This window comes from Bufo bufo, chromosome 7, assembly GCF_905171765.1.
Source record: "Bufo bufo chromosome 7, aBufBuf1.1, whole genome shotgun sequence".
NCBI classification, from domain to species: Eukaryota; Metazoa; Chordata; class Amphibia; order Anura; family Bufonidae; genus Bufo; species Bufo bufo.
The window spans coordinates 233,457,694-233,473,248 of NC_053395.1; the positions used below are offsets into that span (position 1 = coordinate 233,457,694).

At 52.9% G+C, this 15,555-nt stretch overlaps 1 protein-coding gene across 2 annotated transcripts in view; it reads right to left on the reverse strand.

Annotated features, from left to right (window-relative positions):
- Positions 1-2,890: 2,890 nt before the first annotated feature.
- Positions 2,891-15,555, reverse strand: part of PARP14 (poly(ADP-ribose) polymerase family member 14) — a 35,960-nt gene continuing 23,295 nt past the window's right edge. The window contains exons 8-18 of one of the 2 annotated variants that reach the window (XR_005780463.1): positions 14,802-15,023; positions 14,368-14,476; positions 13,687-13,836; positions 12,417-12,479; positions 10,643-10,822; positions 10,254-10,463; positions 7,654-8,259; positions 5,259-5,395; positions 4,575-4,749; positions 3,271-3,665; positions 2,891-3,216 (exon numbers count right to left, since the gene is read on the reverse strand). Coding sequence is in view for 1 of the 2 variants with exons in the window: in XM_040439862.1 (XP_040295796.1) it covers positions 3,376-3,665; positions 4,575-4,749; positions 5,259-5,395; positions 7,654-8,259; positions 10,254-10,463; positions 10,643-10,822; positions 12,417-12,479; positions 13,687-13,836; positions 14,368-14,476; positions 14,802-15,023 (2,142 nt within the window). In the remaining variant the exon portion in view is untranslated. Of the gene's footprint in view, positions 3,666-4,574; positions 4,750-5,258; positions 5,396-7,653; positions 8,260-10,253; positions 10,464-10,642; positions 10,823-12,416; positions 12,480-13,686; positions 13,837-14,367; positions 14,477-14,801; positions 15,024-15,555 lie in introns of both variants that reach the window. The other variant, XM_040439862.1, reaches the window with a different exon arrangement.

Below are 15,555 nucleotides of genomic sequence, written 5' to 3' on the forward strand. Positions count from 1 at the left end.
TTGCCGTCCTCCGATTTCTATAGGTACTTGCAGCTGCGCCACGCCTTCCGGGCTGACCATGACGGCGGTATGTTGAGCACGGTATTCCAAAACAAGATTATTGCGTTTATAGAGAAGAGGGATTCCTCCTCTGGGGTTATTTCTTTGCTCTATCAGTCCTTGCTGGATCTATTTCTACAAGACCACCCGATAAATAGTAGGACAAAATGGGAAGCGGAGATGGGGCTGTTAGAGGAAACCCAGTGGCAGGAGATATTGGAGAGGATTCCGCAGCTCTTTCTCAGCGAGGCCCATAGGCTGTCGCACCTATATCTAATACATAGGGTTTATAGAACTCCTCAGTTTCTGTTTAATATTGGACTTCGGTTGGACTCCAATTGCCCGCGATGTGGGGAGGATGCGGGTATGCTGCACATGCTGTGGTCGTGCTCGGCCCTGGAAGGTTTTTGGCGCACAGTGCTGCATCTTATCAATTCTCTGTATGAAGATACGCTGGATGTGACGCCATTTGTCTGTATATTGGGGTATGTGGAGGACTTGCCAATCACTGAGCCCAGGAAGATAGCAGTGGCCAGAATGTTGTATATGGCTCGTAAGCTGATGGCTCAACATTGGCTGGATGAGGGTAGTCCTAGTAAAACCGAATATATAGCCAAGATTAACTGGTTACTTAATCTGGAACGAGGGGTCTATAGGAAGAGGGGTGCCATGGCCAAATTTGAAAAGCTCTGGACTCCTTGGATTGATGCCCTCGGGCTGGCGTCCAGGGAACTTCAGAGATACCGTCTGGGATTAGTGTGAGGGTACTATCGCTCATTGTACATATATGGCTCGGTGATTGGCGATTCCTCATAGAAGACATGGAATGCTTCTACGATATGCAATGTAATGTGGGGAGGTTATGGCCGATAACGAATGTATACTCCAACTCCAATTATAAGATCACATTTTCTCTCAAGATTTTGTGGGATTGTTGTAGGGATGGGGCTTGTGCCAGTGTAATTTTATGCGGATGTACTGGTGTAACCAAATGTTGAAGCTATGGAAGATGGAGGGCATCGCAATGATGGTTTGTGGGGGGAGGGTATGTGGGGGTTGGGGCCTTATGTTTGTATTATTATTAAAAAATGCTAATAAAAAATTACCTAATTAAAAAAAAAAAAGGAAAGGGGGCGGGGTGGGTTTAGGGATCTGGAACAGCTGCAAATGTAAAAAAAATATTATCTAATAATCAGTGCAGAAATGTCAGATGTTCTTCTTCTTTTCTTCTTTCACCAGAAATGGGTTAAATGTACAGTGGTGGTGCACCATAAGTCCCAGCAATCCAACAGCAGCACAGAGAATCACAGAACCTCTCTGCACGCAGTCACCAGCTAGAATAGCTGCATGCAGGGAAGTTCTGCCTCTTCCTGTGCAGTACTGGCAGGGGACACCAAACACTGGTATCACGTCCCTCACCTCGGCGGAGACTGGTGCTGACCAGTTCAGCACCGGTCACCCCCACCCGACCCTCCCTGCAGCTGTATACAGCTTCCGGCGCTGCGATGTGCTGGTCTTCATTGACCGGCCAATCGCAGCGCTTGGAGCTGCGGGGGGCGGTGCAGCATGCCGGTAAGAGCAGCCATGGTGCCTCGATTCCCCCGCGATCGTTCCCCAGCGCCCGCAGACTTGGTCCTTATGGGGTTCATTCATTCCTGCTCTTCTAACTCCTCTGCAGATCTATCCCAAATTAAGATATCATCTATGTAACGCTGCCAGAGCACCAGCCGTCCCCCAGCTTGGGAAGGAAGGTATATTGCTACCAACAGGCCATAAATAAGTATACCTGGGGGTAAACCTCGTGCCCATGGCGGTGCCTGATCACTGTTCAGAATGGTTGTGGATCCAACTAAATTGTTTACTATCAAATATAGTTCTTGTAAACAATTTCGCAGTTGTGTTACACTTCGTGGTTGTGTAGATCGTCGTGCCCTGTGTCTCGCTCTTGTGGGCCACGGTCGCGTTGTGTGCATCCCACGTGATGTCTTCATGTGAATCGGTCTTGTATGGTGCATGTGGTTTTTGTACTGGTTGGTCTGGATATGTGACATGTCATGGTCTAAAGGTGGGACTGGACATTGTACCACGTGTTCTGGGTGTGCGCCATTCTGTCGTACCATGGATTTCCATTTGTGCCCTCTGAGTTCCCCTTTTGGTTTTTTACTGATCTGCTCTCTCTCATTTCTTCTACATTCTCTCTCGTTATTTGACAGAATCTCTATTTTTTGGATAAGTATGAATTTCACCCAGTCTGTTTTGACACTTTTAAGCCGGGGTGTCCATTCAACCACCAATGTACCGGTAGCAAGAAATTGGGTTTTCAAGTGTTTCTCCCGGGGCCTTTCGGTTGGTGTTAGGCCCTGCCGTACCCGTAGACTCTGGACGTGTCCACTTGATATCCTTCATGTGTGGCTGACATCCCACGGGCGCCTTGTGTTATACATATTCTGCTCGGTATCTTTCACTTTATTTTTAGGATTATTTATAAAATCTGGTTGACTTTGGGGTTCATTTTCATGCTGCATTGTACTCGCTCCACCCAGCACGCTTCTGTACCGTTACTGCAACCAGAATTTGCTAAATCTGCTTCTAAAAAACAACACAGATCCTCGCCCATCCTCTTAATTATGTTTATTAAAGGTTTCATTAGGACAAAGGCACAATATAATGTACTGCATATAGTGCACATATAACTACAGGCCCATTCAGACTGAAAACGTCCCAAGAACTAATTCTGAAGAACCTCCATCTGCCCAACCATTGCTCCATGTAAGAGTCTTTCTCACCTGGTCAAGCCGACATACTAAAGGCAGTGCTCTGGAGGTATGGCCCCATCCCCTTTCATGGCTGATCATAGACATTAGTTACTATGCAGGAAGACAGCATTGAGTTATACCCGCTCAGTGTGAGGAGAAATATGGCATCTATGTGTGAGGGATGTGGCCTGAGAAAGCTCCGGAGGAAGCCATGATGGTTAAAGAAGGGCAGTATTATACGGTTTACAAGGTCCAGCAATCCACATAACTGATGTATGGGAAGACGGGCATGAGGTATGGAGAAACATGTCCATGCTATATAGAAGGGCAGAAGGAGGAGGAGGACAACCCCCAGCAATGAGATTGGGATGAAAGTCCATCACCTATATGATGGGAGAACAGAGGAAGGTGCTGGGTGTCAGATGGCGGCATAGTAGTATAAGGAGCTGGAGGACCTTCCCGCTGTGGTGCTGCACATGGAGCCTGACGTCTCAGGTAAAGACCCATAACTACAGCTCGGACCCTAGAAGACGGTGGCAGCTCTAATGGAAAATAGAAATACATATATCTGGGAGGACAATTATCTGGTGAAGGTGATGAGATACTCGGGGTACGCCTGGATGTCATGGAATATCACAAACATGGTTGGCTTGGCCGCGTTGTCGGTGACGCTGTCGTACAGTTCGGTGGGGTTGGCTGGGTTCTTGGCTGGAGGAGCCAGCATTCCCTGCCGTCCGGGACAGTACACGCCGGTGAGGACCCGGGCCAGGTACACGTATTTAAGGCCATTTGGATCTGGTTTGGAGTAGTGGTCCGATGCTGAGTAATTTGCTTCCACTGCGAAATACGTCCCATTTCCATAACAAGCCGCTGTGTATGAGGATGAGAAATAAGAGGGTCAAGACCTAGGACTAGACACAACATGGGCCCCTGACTGCCATATATCACATGTATCCCTCTTCTGGGCCCCTGTCATACATCCTATATATCCCACTTTGGGCCCCTGTCTAACATCCTATATATCCCACTTTGGGCCCCTGTCATACATCCCGAATATCCCTCTCCGGGCCCCTGTCATACATCCCTCTCCTGGCCCCTGTCATACATCCCATATATCCCTCTCCGGGCCCCTGTCATACATCCCATATATCCCTCTCCGGGCCCCTGTCATACATCCCATATATCCCTCTCCGGGCCCCTGTCATACATCCCATATATCCCTCTCCGGGCCCCTGTCATACATCCCATATATCCCTCTCCGGGCCCCTGTCATACATCCCATATATCCCTCTCCGGGCCCCTGTCATACATCCCATATATCCCTCTCCGGGCCCCTGTCATACATCCCATATATCCCTCTATGGGCCCCTGTCATACATCCCATATATCCCTCTCTGGGCCCCTGTCATACATCCCATATATCCCTCTCTGGGCCCCTGTCATACATCCCATATATCCCTCTCCGGGCCCCTGTCATACATCCCATGTGTCCCTCTCCGGGCCCTTGTCATACATCCCATGTGTTCCTCTCCGGGGCCCTGTCATACAGCCCATGTGTTCCTCTCCGGGGCCTTGTCATACATCCCATGTGTCCCTCTCCGGGCCCCTGACTGCCATATATCACATGTATCCCTCTCCGGGCCCCTGACTGCCATATATCACATTTGTCCCTCTCCGGGCCCCTGAATGCCATATATCACATGTGTCCCTCTCCGGGACCCTGTCATACATCCCGTGTGTCCCTCTCCGGGCCCCTGTCATACATCCCGTGTGTCTCACCGTTCCTCCCCGCGTAGCTTCGGTTGAATCCATTGTGGTTGACGGTTTGGATGGTGTTGGAGTCGGTCCCATGGAAGAGCTGTTTCTCATTGGTCGTCGTCCCGTTCTTGGCGTCGATCGCTTGTCTCTTCATCTGGTAATTCATCCACAGATTCTGGTTCTGAATTCTCTCGATCTGCAGAGACAGGAGCGCGAGGTCAGTGTGGCCGCATCCAGCCGTCTACTCTCCTCTCATCCCAAACCTTACCCCTTCTTTCCGCCTTAATCTTCATCCAGGGGCGTCACCACAAATGACCGGGCCCCACAACCCCAACTCCTGCAGCTAGTCAGGATCGCGCTCTCAGACCAGGCCCGGCGGCCGCTCTGTCCGTTTCCTACATGTACATACTGTACGTCATGTATATAGTGTCAGTGTATAACACTGTTGAGGGGGCCCTGACAAAATCTTTCAGTCCTCTTAGGCGGGCCCCTTCAGAGTTCGGTCCCCGTGGCAGCGGCTTCCCCTATAGCTCTACCCGTCTTCATCCCTCACAACATTTCTCACTTTCTTGTAGTTCACACCCCGAGCTCTCACTTATCTGATGGCTACACCATACGAGCCCTTCATGTTGTGGCCCACTGGACCGGTTGGTGCCCCCCCCCCCCCCCCCAAGTGTAGGAGAAGGTTGGTGGAGGGGCACTTACTTTCACTATTTTCATCTGACACGACTTCTTGAATTGCGTCTCAACGTCGTTGTATTCTTGATTTCCATGCGTTAATTGGACCGTCATCACGTCTTTGTTACTCATCGCCGTCCAGTTGGCAGGAAGCTCGAATTGTCCTAGAAAATAAATGCTCATTAGTCACTTGACAGCGGTGTGTGTGTCCCGACACCTGGGGGCGCTCTCCGCACTGCGTGCCCCGGCACCTGGGTGCGCTCTCCGCACTGCGTGTCCCGGCACCTGGGGGCGCTCTCCGCACTGCGTGTCCCGGCACCTGGGGGCGCTCTCCGCACTGCGCGTCCCGACACCCGGGGGCGCTCTCCGCACTGCGCGTCCCGACACCCGGGGGCGCTCTCCGCACTGCGTCTCCCGACACCTGGGGGCGCTCTCCGCACTGCGCGTCCCGACACCCGGGGGCGCTCTCCGCACTGCGTCTCCCGACACCCGGGGGCGCTCTCCGCACTGCGTGCCCCGGCACCTGGGGGCGCTCTCCGCACTGCGTGTCCCGACACCCGGGGGCGCTCTCCGCACTGCGTGTCCCGACACCCGGGGGCGCTCTCCGCACTGCGTGTCCCGACACCTGTGGGCGCTCTCCGCACTGCGTGTCCTGACACCTGGGGGGCGCTCTCCGCACTGCGTGTCCTGACACCTGGGGGGCGCTCTCCGCACTGCGTGTCCTGACACCTGGGGAAAGCTCTCCGCACTACGTGTCCTGACACCTGGGGAAAGCTCTCCGCACTGCGTGTCCTGACACCTGGGGGGCGCTCTCCGCACTGCGTGTCCTGACACCTGGGGGGCGCTCTCCGCACTGCGTGTCCTGACACCTGGGGGGCGCTCTCCGCACTGCGTGTCCTGACACCTGGGGGGCGCTCTCCGCACTGCGTGTCCTGACACCTGGGGGGCGCTCTCCGCACTGCGTGTCCTGACACCTGGGGGGCGCTCTCCGCACTGCGTGTCCTGACACCTGGGGGGCGCTCTCCGCACTGCGTGTCCTGACACCTGGGGGGCGCTCTCCGCACTGCGTGTCCTGACACCTGGGGAAAGCTCTCCGCACTGCGTGTCCTGACACCTGGGGGGGCGCTCTCCGCACTGGGTGTCCTGACACCTGGGGGGGCGCTCTCCGCACTGCGTGTCCTGACACCTGGGGGGGCGCTCTCCGCACTGCGTGTCCTGACACCTGGGGGGGCGCTCTCCGCACTGCGTGTCCTGACACCTGGGGGGCGCTCTCCGCACTGCGTGTCCTGACACCTGGGGGGCGCTCTCCGCACTGCGTGTCCTGACACCTGGGGGGCGCTCTCCACACTGCGTGTCCTGACACCTGGGGGCACTCTCCGCACTGTGTGTCCTGACACCTAGGGGCGCTCGCCGCACTGCGCGTCCTGACACCTGGGGGCGCTCTCCGTACTGCGTGTCCTGACACCTGGGGGCGCTCTCCGCACTGTGTGTCCTGACACCTGGGGGCGCTCTCCGCACTGTGTGTCCTGACACCTGGGGGCGCTCTCCGCACTGTGTGTCCTGACACCTGGGGGCGCTCTCCGCACTGTGTGTCCTGACACCTGGGGGCGCTCTCCGCACTGTGTGTCCTGACACCTGGGGGCGCTCTCCGCACTGCGTGTCCTGACACCTGGGGGCGCTCTCCGCACTGTGTGTCCTGACACCTGGGGGCGCTCTCCGTACTGCATGTCCTGACACCTGGGGGCGCTCTCCGCACTGTGTGTCCTTACATCTGGGGGCATTGGTAGCTGGGAGGGGAAGGGTCTTTTAGCAGTGAGATTTAAACTTTCGTAAGCTATGGTGGTCCCTAGTTGGGCGTCTGTAGTAGATAAAGCTATATCCCTGATGAGCTGAGACCCCCTCCTGATGACCTGTGCTCATGTCCGGCAGACGTGGCCAGGAGCGTGATGTCTGAGGTTACAGAGAAACCTCTCTGAGAAGACCATGGGACACCAATCTACATAGACTACAAGGAGAGCCCATCACAGAGACATCTGGTCTAGATCAGTGAGTCTTTCATTGAGGTGGTCTTCTCACATAGGTGGTCCTCTCATTGAGGTGGTCTTCTCACAGTGGTCGTCCTATTATAAGACCATCTTATTGCTGTTTATTAATAAAGTGACTGCAGCAGCCATTTTAACCAGCACGGGAGGGTCTAATGGTGTGATGGTGATGGGGTTACGCTCTGATTTTTGCACCATGCACATGACATATGCATATGTGTGGGGCCTTGACAGCAGCACATGGAGGCTGTGCACTCAGTAGTGTGGAACCACTTGTCCTGCCGTAAGCATTGCTTCCTTATATCTCCGCTGTAACGAGAGCCCCTTTATAATGTGGCCGTGTGAATGAGGTCTGCCCGGAGGCACAGGGCAGTGATTACCGTGTTTAGGAACCCTCTCAATCTTGGTCTCCTTTCCTCTGGGGTCCCGCATGCAGTTCCGCTCCAGTAGGACGGTGTAGGTCACTCCGGACACGTCGATCTTCAGACTTTGTGTGTTTGTGCTCTTGGCCTTTTCCAGCTCCAGGTTTGTCATTCGATCAAACAGAACAAAGTTGGTGCCGTCGTGATATCTCCACTCCACCAGGTTACTGCAGAGCTCGGCCTCCCGCTCCTTGGTCTTCTTCTCCCGCACCTTCTTGATCATGAGCTGGATTTTGTTGGTCATCTCTAGGACGTCTCTGGTGAGGCCACTTATTTTAACTGTGGAACCAAGAGATTCGAAGGAAAGCAACACTTGGAGTCTCCTTTGGTCCTGGGACAAGGCGTGATGGTCCTGCTCATCAAACTCCAGGATCCAGTCATCGGTGATCTCGTTCTCGTACTGTTCCTTCAGTATAAGATCCCGCAGCCAGGTGGATGCGTCTGTCACGTCTTTCTTGGTCCCCGCGCACAGGTGGAATATCGCCGGCTCTATGTTCTCCCGTAAGTGAAACACTTTTAGTTTCTTCTCTGCTCCGGGTCTTGATGTGAAATAGTTGACGACGGCTGTGACACAGGAAAGAGAACGTTACCGGAGGAGATCAAACTACAGAAGATGCAACGAGCAGTGCGGTCATTAGACACACCAGGCCGGGAATTCTTCCATCGAGGGAAGCTTTCCGAGGTGCTGTGTGCACTATAAATCCTTAAAGGGGTTCTCTGACTCCAGAAGATGGCATTTATCCTGTATGCATTTCCTATTCTCCATGTTGCCTCCTTTGCTGACTTGATTCATTTTTCCATCACATTATATACGGCTTGTTTCCATGGTTACGACCATTCGGTAATCCAGCAGTGGTGGTCGTGCTTGTACATTATAGGAAAAATCTCTGACCTCTCTGGTGGCCGGGACAGTGGGAGCGCACATAGACACGCATGCGCAGCAGGTTCCGTCCCAGTAACCTTGTATCTGTGCTGCAGCCATAACCATGGAAACGAGCCGTGTATAATGTGATGGAAAAATTCATCCAGCCAGCAAAGGAGGCAACATGGAGAATCACTGTACATTAGTAAGTGGTTTGTATTAACTTCCTCTACATGATAAATGCCATCTGCTGAAGCGAGAGGACCCCTTTAACCCCACAGACAGTAATAGAATGGCTGTAAGTTACCAGAGTACAGAGAAAAAGTTGTCACAAAGACGCCCTCTTCTCTGACACCGCTCAGGTCTCTGCCTCACTTCCCGACTTTCTGAATAAATACTGAAGGAGGCTGATAAAGAGGAACAGCAGAGCACTCCCTGTATGACCACAGCACTAGCAAAATAATGCAGGAGGCGGCCAGAGCAGGAAGTCAGTGAGGGGCAGCTTCAGCCAATAGCAGCAGAGCAGGAAGTCAGTGAGGGGCAGCTTCAGCCAATAGCAGCAGAGCAGGAAGTCAGTGAGGGGCGGCTTCAGCCAATAGCAGCAGAGCAGGAAGTCAGTGAGGGGCAGCTTCAGCCAATAGCTGCAGAGCAGGAAGTCAGTGAGGGGCAGCTTCAGCCAATAGCAGCAGAGCAGGAAGTCAGTGAGGGGCGGCTTCAGCCAATAGCAGCAGAGCAGGAAGTCAGTGAGGGGCGGCTTCAACCAATAGCAGCAGAGCAGGAAGTCAGTGAGGGGCAGCTTCAGCCGATTGCAGCAGAGCAGAAAGTCAGTGAGGGGCAGCTTCAGCCAATAGCAGCAGAGCAGGAAGTCAGTGAGGGGCGGCTTCAACCAATAGCTGCAGAGCAGGAAGTCAGTGAGGGGCAGCTTCAGCCAATAGCAGCAGAGCAGGAAGTCAGTGAGGGGCAGCTTCAGCCAATAGCAGCAGAGCAGGAAGTCAGTGAGGGGCAGCTTCAGCCGATTGCAGCAGAGCAGAAAGTCAGTGAGGGGCAGCTTCAGCCAATAGCAGCAGAGCAGGAAGTCAGTGAGGGGCGGCTTCAACCAATAGCAGCAGAGCAGGAAGTCAGTGAGGGGCGGCTTCAACCAATAGCAGCAGAGCAGGAAGTCAGTGAGGGGCAGCTTCAGCCAATAGCAGCAGAGCAGGAAGTCAGTGAGGGGCAGCTTCAGCCAATAGAGGCAGAGCAGGAAGTCAGTGATGTGATTGAGCCAGAAGCAGGAGAGCAGATGATGTCAGAGAGGAGGTGTGATTTCAGCAGCTCCTCCCATACAACCCAGTAATGCAGCAGCCATTTTGTTAGCGTCACCAGTTTGTTACGGTTTATGACATATACTGGGGTCAGCACCTTGAGCACTCCAGCTGTTGTGAAACTACAACTTCCAGCAGGTACAACTGCAACAGCAGCTACTCTCACACTCCTACAGATGTGAATGGAGCATGCTGGGAGTTGTAGTTTCACAACAGCTGGAGCAGCGGTATACCCTCTTGTGGACATCAGCTTCCTCATCCTCTGTTCTAAGAGAGCTGGATGGACTAGCGGGGCATCAGCGGCCATGTTGTCAGGCTGCAGGGTAAGTTATGGTTCTCAGAGATACGCCATTGTTATATGATGCTCCCATTCACTGACAGCAAGCAGAACTCACAGTTGGTTATTCTGGAGAGCAGTGAGGTGCTCTTGGGCAGGTCGGTGCCTTCCTTCTTCTTCATACTGTTGTAGAAGTCATCTAACATTTGCTGCTGGAAGACGACCACTTTCACCATCTGCAGACACGGCGCCGCCTTGGACTTGGCGAATTCCGTTACAGCTTCTAGTATGATGTCCGCCACCACGGCCGAGGACACTTTGCCCAAACCTGTGGCAGGAAATAATATTAGCGGAATTAATGGTGGAGGCATCAAGAGCGGGTGGAGAATAATTCAGCAGCACAATCCTGAAAATGGCGCAGGTGGCTTATAGTGTGATATCACCAGTGATTACTGGGCACGGTTCACACTACAGACACGGCATGAGCAGATATGGCGGGGGGCAGACCTGTGCCTATGGCCGGGAAGGCGACGGACGAGGCCTGGAGGTTCCCGCACTCCTGGAGGGACTCTGCCACAAAGTCTCCGATTCCTTCTGCTGAATTCCTGCCCACGACGTGAAGGATCTGTTTGCAGAGGAGATTTCCGCTCTGAGTGGTAATATGGCTGCTCTTCTTGTTTAGGGATGCTGCGGAGACAATCATTGCTGACATGAGCTGCAAAGTCGTTACAATGTAAATACCTACAAAGAACTACCAGACTGCATGGAATCAGGATTATATTTTATTACAATATTCATAGGAAAATCACAATTAAACGAGTGCAGGGAAAAGGCGACATCAACCAGAGGGGGACACAATGGGGCTGATTTATACTGCGCCGACAGTTAATAAAAAATAAATATTACAAAGGCAGAATCAATTGCCCATAATGTGTCTCCTCCAGGATGGCGCGAACCTTCGAAGGAGGAGGCACATTATGGGTTATTGATTCTGCCTTTGTAATTTGTAACATTATTGGTATTCAAATAGTTGAAAGAAGAAAAACGCGGCACTCGCCATCAAGGAAGCAGCAAAAAGGAAGTTGATGGCGAGTGCCGCGTTTTTCTTCTTTCAACTATTTGAATACCAATAATGTTACAAATTACAAAGGCAGAATCAATAACCCATAATGTGCCTCCTCCTTCGAAGGTTCGCGCCATCCTGGAGGAGACACATTAGGGGCAATTGATTCTGCCTTTGTGATATTATTGGTATTTGCACTATATTTTGTATTAACTGTCGGCGCAGTATGAATCAGCCCCATTGTGTCCCCCTCTGGTTGATGTCGCCTTTTCCCTGCACTTGTTTTATTGTGATTTTCCCATAAATTTTGTAATAAAATATAATCCTGATTCCATGCGGTCTGGGAGTTCTTTGTAGGTATTTGTATTGGTTTTTATACCATAGGCATGCGAGTACGTGGCAATACATGGTAGTTACATTGCGGAGCTGAGCTTTTTTGTTTTTGGTATTGTTACAATGTAGCAGAATCAATCTCTGTCTGTGGAGACAATGTAACAGTCAGGGATATCCCGCTGCTGCCCGACACTGCATTCACATTGCGGTTTATCCCTCCGCCAGGTATGTGAAACGGGGTTCAGAGGATTCATCTTCGGACTCTGACCGGCCTTCCGTTCCTTAACAGCTTTTTCTCCGGACAGAATGGCGATATCTGCCATGCGGTATACATATGAATACCCCGACAGAAAGCCCTGCGCAGGACTAAAGCACAATGTGAATGCAGCCTCACATCCACCCTGTCCCTCTCTTGTCAACAGATTATGTGGAAAATAATTAAGGCTACGTCTACACAACGACATTTGTCGCGCGACAATTTTTATAATGGCAGTCTATGGTGTCGCACTGCAACATGCAACATGCTGCGAAAATCCATTCGAGGTGGATTTTTCCTGCGACTGTTGCGTCGCAGTCGCAGCATGTTGCATGTTGCAGTGAGACACCATAGACTGCCATTATAAAAATTGTCGCGCGACATTAGTGCAACAAAATGTTGCGCTACAAATGTTGCAGTGTAGTTGTGCCCTATCTGTCGCGCGACAAATGTCGTCGTGTAGACGTAGCCTAATGCTTCTTTTCACAGCAAGCAGAGATCCTGGAAATGTATTTCAAAGTTCCTGAACATTTCATCTCACACTGTGTACAGTCAGGCGCTGCATGAACCCGACCATAAACCGGGGACCCCTGAGGCAGTGCTCGTCAGAGCCAGGAGGGGTGTCTTACCGAGCTGAGCGCACTCCGCCTGCACACTGGGCCCCGCCGCCTCCAGGATGGATTTAGAGACCCCTGACAAAAAGGAGGATTGTGAATGAACACAGCGGATCGCAGAAAACACATGTCACCCCCAGTCCCGTCCCTGCTCCTTGTCATGTCACCCCCAGTCCCGTCCCTGCTCCTTGTCATGTCACCCCCAGTCCCGTCCCTGCTGCTTGTCATGTCACCCCCAGTCCCGTCCCTGCTCCTTGTCATGTCACCTCCAGTCCCGTTCCTGCTCCTTGTCATGTCACCCCCAGTCCAGTCCCTGCTCCTTGTCATGTCACCCCCAGTCCCGTTCCTGCTCCTTGTCATGTCACCCCCAGTCCCGTCCTTGCTCCTTGTCATGTCACCCCAGTCCCTTCCCCGCTCATTGTCATGTCACCCCCAGTCCCCTCCTTGTCATGTCACCCCCAGTCCGGTCCCTGCTCCTTGTCATGTGACCCCCAGTCCCATCCCTGCTGCTTGTCATGTCACCCCCAGTCCCGTCCCTGCTCCTTGTCATGTGACCCCCAGTCCCGTCCCTGCTCCTTGTCATGTGACCCCCAGTCCCATCCCTGCTCCTTGTCATGTCACCCCCAGTCCCGTCCCTGCTCCTTGTCATGTGACCCCCAGTCCCATCCCTGCTCCTTGTCATGTGACCCCCAGTCCCGTCCCTGCTCCTTGTCATGTGACCCCCAGTCCCGTCCCTGCTCCTTGTCATGTGACCCCCAGTCCCGTCCCTGCTTCTTGTCATGTGACCCCCAGTCCCGTCCCTGCTCCTTGTCATGTGACCCCCAGTCCCGTCCCTGTTCCTTGTCATGTGACCCCCAGTCCCGTCCCTGCTCCTTGTCATGTGACCCCCAGTCCCGTCCCTGCTCCTTGTCATGTGACCCCCAGTCCCGTCCCTGCTTCTTGTCATGTGACCCCCAGTTCCGTCCCTGCTCACTGTCATGTGACCTCCAGTCCCATCCCTGCTCCTTGTCATGTGACCTCCAGTCCCATCCCTGCTCCTTGTCATGTGACCCCCAGTCCCATCCCTGCTCCTTGTCATGTGACCCCCAGTCCCGTCCCTGCTCACTGTCATGTGACCCCAGTCCCTTCCCCGCTCACTGTCATGTGACCCCCAGTCCCGTCCCTGCTCCTTGTCATGTGACCCCCAGTCCCGTCCCTGCTCCTTGTCATGTGACCCCCAGTCCCGTCCCTGCTCACTGTCATGTGACCCCCTGTACCTGTCGTATCAGGCCAGTTGGGTAAATACCTGATCTGAGGTTAAAGTGTTGATCTGATGAGTTGACAATGACATCTGTGTTCTCCTTGGTTATGTCTCCCGTCTTCACCTGATAGGTGATGGATCCGACCCTCATTTCATAAACTCCCAGATTCAGGGTATTCGCTGCCCCATAGAAAGCTGCAAAGAATGAGGAACACGACATAAGATTAGGGGACGGAAGACCTAATGACGACCTACAGGACGGTCACTGGGAAATGACAAATGTATGGAAGCCAAAACCACGGGAGGCCATTACTGTGAAGCCACCTTCCCAGGATCCCTCTCCTCACAGGGACTGATACGGAGCAGCAGTGAACGGCCTCACACGTATGTCGTATGGTGGGTGATCAAAGAAAGACACGAAACGTAAGGCTTATTACCATCCACCAGTAATGAATAGGAAGATGGACAGAGCTGCCCCCGGCCATGACAACTGACCCCACAGACAATGCTCCCAGTCCCTGTAGCTAGGATCTGTAACCACAGGGGCCCCGAGCTCCCATCCGATCTCCGAGCACATCAGCTTCCATTTCCTATGCATGAAGACCACCTCCCCGTGGAGATTCTTAGCACCCATTATAGTGGGGAAGAGCCTGCCTCTATGGTACGGATGCCCTTGGCTTTATAATGAGCCGGACTAATATAACCAGGTATCGTGGAGTCTCTTACCTGTGTCTGAGCGCGGCGGGGGCGGCAGCTCGGCTTCGGAGGCTGGTATGGACACCCGATTGCTCAGCGCAGGATTCGTCTTTCTTGCATTTTGTTCTTTGGAAAATTCCTAAATATAATAATATAATAATGGTGAGTCCTGCTTTATTACAGGTGATTATCACATGTAAAATATATGTGCCAATAGGAGGCCGACTCCCACCGATGAGAAAGCGGGGGACGCGCCCCCCCTCCGCGGGACAAAGGGCCCCCTCTCCGCGGGACAAAAGGGCCCCCTCTCCGCGGGACAAAAGGGCCCCCTCTCCGCGGGACAAAAGGGCCCCCCCTCCGCGGGACAAAGGGCCCCCCCTCCGCGGGACAAAGGGCCCCCCCTCTCATGTAGCTCCCGGCCCACGTTGATGCCCTCTCTGCAGACATCGCCATTATACCGCCACCTTAATCGTCTCCTTGTCATTTGGATGCAGCATGAAGGTCACTTTTTGAAGGTAGCGATTTCTGGACGAGGAGCTGAATTTGAAAACTTCGTCAAACATGACCGCCGCCACAAGGTGCTTCGGAAAGCCCAGATTTCCAGTTCCAATGGCGGGAAACGTTATGGAGCTGAGCTGTCTCTTCTCGGCTGTGTTCAGGCAGGTCTGGATTGTCTGTCTGAAGATCTGAAGTGAGAGACGGTGTATAATAATGTTATAATGATTACCGGAGGAAGAAAGTGAGAACATGTGGAGACCTTCCATAAATGTACCACCTCGGCGCGCTCTGTGAGATCGCTATACGCGATAATAACCTGCGATGCCCGACTCCCATAAATCTGCTGTTGTGTGAAAAGCTACGGCTGAACCCTGGAGACCACCATGAGGTATCAGACCACCGGGTCACATGGCCGCCTTCTTCCTGATCCAGTTACATTGGGGATTGCTGCAGATTGGTCTCTGAATTTGCCGCCTATTTCACCCTTTATGCTGCAAAAATCAGCAAAAAAAATCCACAACAAAATCTGTCAAGCTGCAGATGAATATCCGAGGTCACTGCCTGCAGGATCCGGATGGAACATCTGCGGCGTATCCGCCTCATGGGACAGATACCCTGCGGACCTTCTGCGGTAGAACTGCGTAAAAACCACTGAATGGTAAAGGAGCAGCAAAGTGGAGGAGATTTACAAAGATTTCCACACTGGATCCGCACATAACT